At 36.4% G+C, this 4,321-nt stretch overlaps 1 protein-coding gene across 1 annotated transcript in view; it reads right to left on the reverse strand.

Annotated features, from left to right (window-relative positions):
- LOC102204573 (GTPase IMAP family member 8-like) overlaps positions 1 to 3,832 on the reverse strand; it is a 23,056-nt gene extending 19,224 nt beyond the window's left edge. The window contains exons 1-2 of the mRNA XM_013916003.1: positions 3,767 to 3,832; positions 1,728 to 1,786 (exon numbers count right to left, since the gene is read on the reverse strand). Coding sequence (XP_013771457.1) covers positions 1,728 to 1,749 — 22 coding nt within the window. The 5' untranslated portion in view covers positions 1,750 to 1,786; positions 3,767 to 3,832. The remainder of the gene's footprint in view (positions 1 to 1,727; positions 1,787 to 3,766) is intronic.
- Between the last annotated feature and the right edge of the window lie 489 nt (positions 3,833 to 4,321).

Consider the following 4,321-nt stretch of genomic DNA (forward strand, 5'->3'; position numbering starts at 1 on the left):
GTGTGTGTGTGTGTGTATACACATTTTACAAATTAAATAGTAAAAAAATAATAATAAATAAAATATATAAAAATATACAGAGTTGAATATGTGCATTATCCAGTAATGTATCGAGATATCAAGGTGCTGCATCTTAAATCTGTAATAGTAAATAAGAATAATCGACACAATTGACTGAATGTACTAAGCAAAAACTTAAAGATCTGTCACTGGATTAAAAGGTAATAAGTACCTACTCATACATGACATTTTAAGTTTTTGACCATGTTTCATAAGGACCGAGTTCATTAGTTTCTGGATGATGACAAATTCTGAGTATTTTGCCTCTATGTACCACCATAGTGGATTGTAAAATCAAATAATTTAGATGTGATTAAAGTGCATTACATCTTATATCCCACAGAAAATACCTTCTGCTGCAGTTCTGAGATAACTAGAGTTAAAAAATGTACACGTGAGAATCTACTTTATTCCTCTCACCACATTTGGATATATAGCAGCTGAGTGAAACCGTACTCCATGTAAAAGTGGTTTTCAGTTGTTTTTCTTTGTAATGCAGCCCAAAATGGACCTCTTAGCCTGATTTTTAATTTTTGTCCTTGTTTTCCACAGAGTTTTTGGTTTTATTAAACTAACATAAGTCTATTAGCAGTGATGTCACGTTCTGTAAAGGACAAGATGGCACTAAGTGCAGGTAGAGGAGATAAAGGACATGCATTTAATAGGCACAGATACAGCATTCAACATTTTGTTTATTGTTTTCATTTTTCTGTTGTGTGTCTTCCAAGGATTTTTTGACTGTTCTTGCAGTGACAATTTTTACTAAATGTGATGTTTCACTTTAACCAAATAAAAACTTGTAATGAGAAAAATTTTCATTCAGGGCTGATTTATGGCATGAACATTTGCTCCTTTGTTAAGAAAGTAATTATTGAATACAAAATGAAAAAACAAAACAAAAACAATTGTTCTTCCTTTAACAATACAATTTTATTTATATAGCACATTTAAGAAACCACAGGTATGCCAAAGTGCTTCACAGAATGAGTTAGGAGCAATAATAAATACAAATATGAAGCACAAAATACTAATAAAATATACTAACAGGCGGGTGACATAACTAACCAATAATACACCAGGCATAGTAGGCACAACCCGAAAGGCTGAAGGTTAAAACATTATAAACATTAACAAAGTGATAAAGATAAGTTCCAGTACACTAAAAATGTGGGCTCTAGGAGGCGGGGAAAGCAAGGCTAAACAAATAAGTTTTTAATCGAGATTTAAAAGACTGAATTGAATCAGACGCCCGAATAGCTAAAGGGAGGTTATTCCAGAAGCAGGGTGCGACAGCGGCGAATGCTCGGTCAACCTCTGGTCTTGAGCCGAGATCTAGGTCGCATCAGGAGCATTTGGCCTGCTGATCTAAGCGCTCTCCCAGGGATATAAAAGCTGAGGAGATCCGTAAGATAGCTGGGTGCGGTGTTATTTATGATTTTAAAAATGAGCAATAAGAATTATTGAGACAGAAAATTATTTTATTTTCATATTTTTATTTCCAACACTGGAACCATTGCTTTGTCTTGAAATGATCAAAAACCAAAAAGTTTCAACCAGTTTTCACATTTCTGTCAGTTCACAGTGTATAACACGGAATCTGATCTCACCAGGCTATAGTGTGTTTAAACAGTGTGTTATCTAGACCAGTGAAGTCTGGCTGGACTCACCAGGTGCTGCTGCTGCTGCCATAATGTCACTCTGCTGAAAATCCCACAGACTGATTGAACTGGAGGGAAGAAAGAAAAAGATTTTAGTCTTTCTTGTTCTAAACCTGCTTTTAGAAACACATATTTCCAAAGACATAGGGCATGCATTAGAGTTTTGGACAAACAGCGAATACTCAATACTTTCTCTGTACTTTGTCCTCGGATCTCTGCAGATTAAGATGGTTTGCTCAGATGGCAATACAGAAATTATTTACATAGCATTAGTGTGATCATTTTGATTTTTGTTCAGAAATTACACATTTCTTTGAGTTGTTCACAAATCTTTTGTTCAAAATAACATTTATTATTACCATATTACATTTGTGATGGACACTGTTGGAAAACTTATCTCTGACATCAGAATATCATAAACTGTGTGCGGCAGGAAGGATGGGACACAAATCCAGACTCGACAAGCAAGTAAAAAGTAAACTCAAAAAACAGCGAATACAAGGAAAACCAACATTAACTAAACTGAGAATACAAAAAAAAAAACTAGACATGCATGCAGGCTGGCAGACAGTAAGGTATGAGAGAGATGCTGGCATAAATGCACAAAAGGATAACGAGGGAAGTGAGAACACACGGGGAACACAGCTGACACGAATTAGCATGACGCCACCGGGGAAGCACACCGAACATGCAAACACAAGACTTTCACAATAAAACAGGAAACTGAGAAACATGTCAAGTGGACAAGAGGCAGATGAGAGGGAGCGAGGGTGAGAGAGAGACATGACAGACTGGGGAAACATGAATTAACAAGACAAGCAGGGGGGAAACATCGAATGACACAGAACTCCTTTTTGTACAAACATAATTTAAAAAGTCATAAAAACTTTATGGCACCCTTAAACTTTTTTCTTTTTTTGCTTTTATTTGTGAAAAGCCAGTTAGTACAGTTATTCGACACTTTGGTTGAATCAGTGGAAATAAACTAAACAGACCTAAAACTTTGGAAGAAGAGCTGACAAACGACACAACTGGAATCCCTCAAATTTAATGAGATAGGAAGAAGAGAGGAAGTACAACAACAATGCAATAAGAGTAAAGTTACACTGACATCCGTTTGTAAAACATTCTGGATGAATAAAGTACAGGTCAACATTTAAAAGACAAAATCTGTGTTTTGTGAATACAGAATTTTGGCAGAGATCTTTAGAGATCTAAAGCTTACCAGAAGTATGTTTTTACCTGACTTCTCAGAGAGAGATGAACGGTGTCTTTTTGACTGATTGAAAAAAATTCTCTTGGTGTTCAGTTTGGTTAAAAGCACAAAGGACATCACTTCCATCTCAGTAAACTCCTCACATAAAGAGAACATTCAAACCCAGACCTTGATGTGTGGCATCACAGGTTACCAGTACCAACAGAAAGTCTTTACTAAATGTTTCAACTTCCAGTTTACATGTAAATTTAAGAATCTCTTTGTTGCTGAAGTGGATTATTTTACCCTACTTAGATGGTGCCACTCATTTAAGTCAGTTATTCCATAAAAGTACACAAAAGTGATCAAAAACAGCTTAAGCTTTATTACACAGTAGCCTTCAGGGGTGTAAAGCTAAGCCTGTAAGCAGCAGAGTGCACCGATCATGCAGGCGGGTGTCAGAGTGCAGTGAGGAGAGCTGTAAGAACAGCCGTGCCAAAACCTTTCAGTCACAAAACTGATACTTTACTTTTTAGTAAATTGTGACATTAGCTTTTGAAAGCCAAACAAAAGTTTTGCACTGGTTTAAAAAACATAGCATATCTGCTCCTAAAAATTGGTTTGACAATTTTAACAGTTTGTCTTTGGCTCTCTTGCATGTATTAAAGTTAATGAAGACTAAACTTCAATCAGATAATGTTAAATGTAAATTAGACAAAGAAGTGTCAGAGTGTCATCCCAGTGCGAGGTTGGTGTAGGTCAGACATGAACAGCATATTGACTCATCTGTACAAGTTTAAGCAGGTTATAGTTCAGTGATTCCTTTGCAGCAGCAGGTGTTTGTGTGTGTTACCTGTTTGCTTTGCTCTGAGTTCGCAGCTGAACACCTCTGCACGCTCGGACAGACAGCACTGCTTCTTCCTTTGTCTGTTTGTGTCTCTCATGTTGGTGGGTGAGAGAGTGGGGCACTTTGTAGGTGGGCTGTAAGCTGCCTGCCCAATCAGAACTTACACTCCCTAAACGAACAAAAAATAACAACTTTGGGTGGGTTTGATGTTCTGTGTTAGTGGTGTTAGCCTTCCCCTGCACATGACTACAGCAAGAAAAGTCATAAACAGGAAGTTTGCTGAAAGATCTTTGAAGAAGAAGCTTTAAATGATAATGATTTTCTTTATTATGGGAAAGCAGAAAAATTGGTCTGTAACTGGATCACAGATGATTATCTCCCCTTTTATATATACTGCATCTAATTATCCTCTTCAGAGCTTTGTTAATTCAGTTCAATTCAATTTTATTTATACAGCGCGAAATCACAACAACAGTCACCTCAAAGTGCTTTATATTGTAAGGTAAACCCTACAATTGTAACTGTAAGGTAGAACCTATACTTATTTGTATAGTTTGTATT

The sequence above is a fragment of the Pundamilia nyererei genome, unplaced genomic scaffold (assembly GCF_000239375.1).
Source record: "Pundamilia nyererei isolate P.nyererei 1_Seehausen unplaced genomic scaffold, PunNye1.0 scaffold00422, whole genome shotgun sequence".
NCBI classification, from domain to species: domain Eukaryota; kingdom Metazoa; phylum Chordata; class Actinopteri; order Cichliformes; family Cichlidae; genus Pundamilia; species Pundamilia nyererei.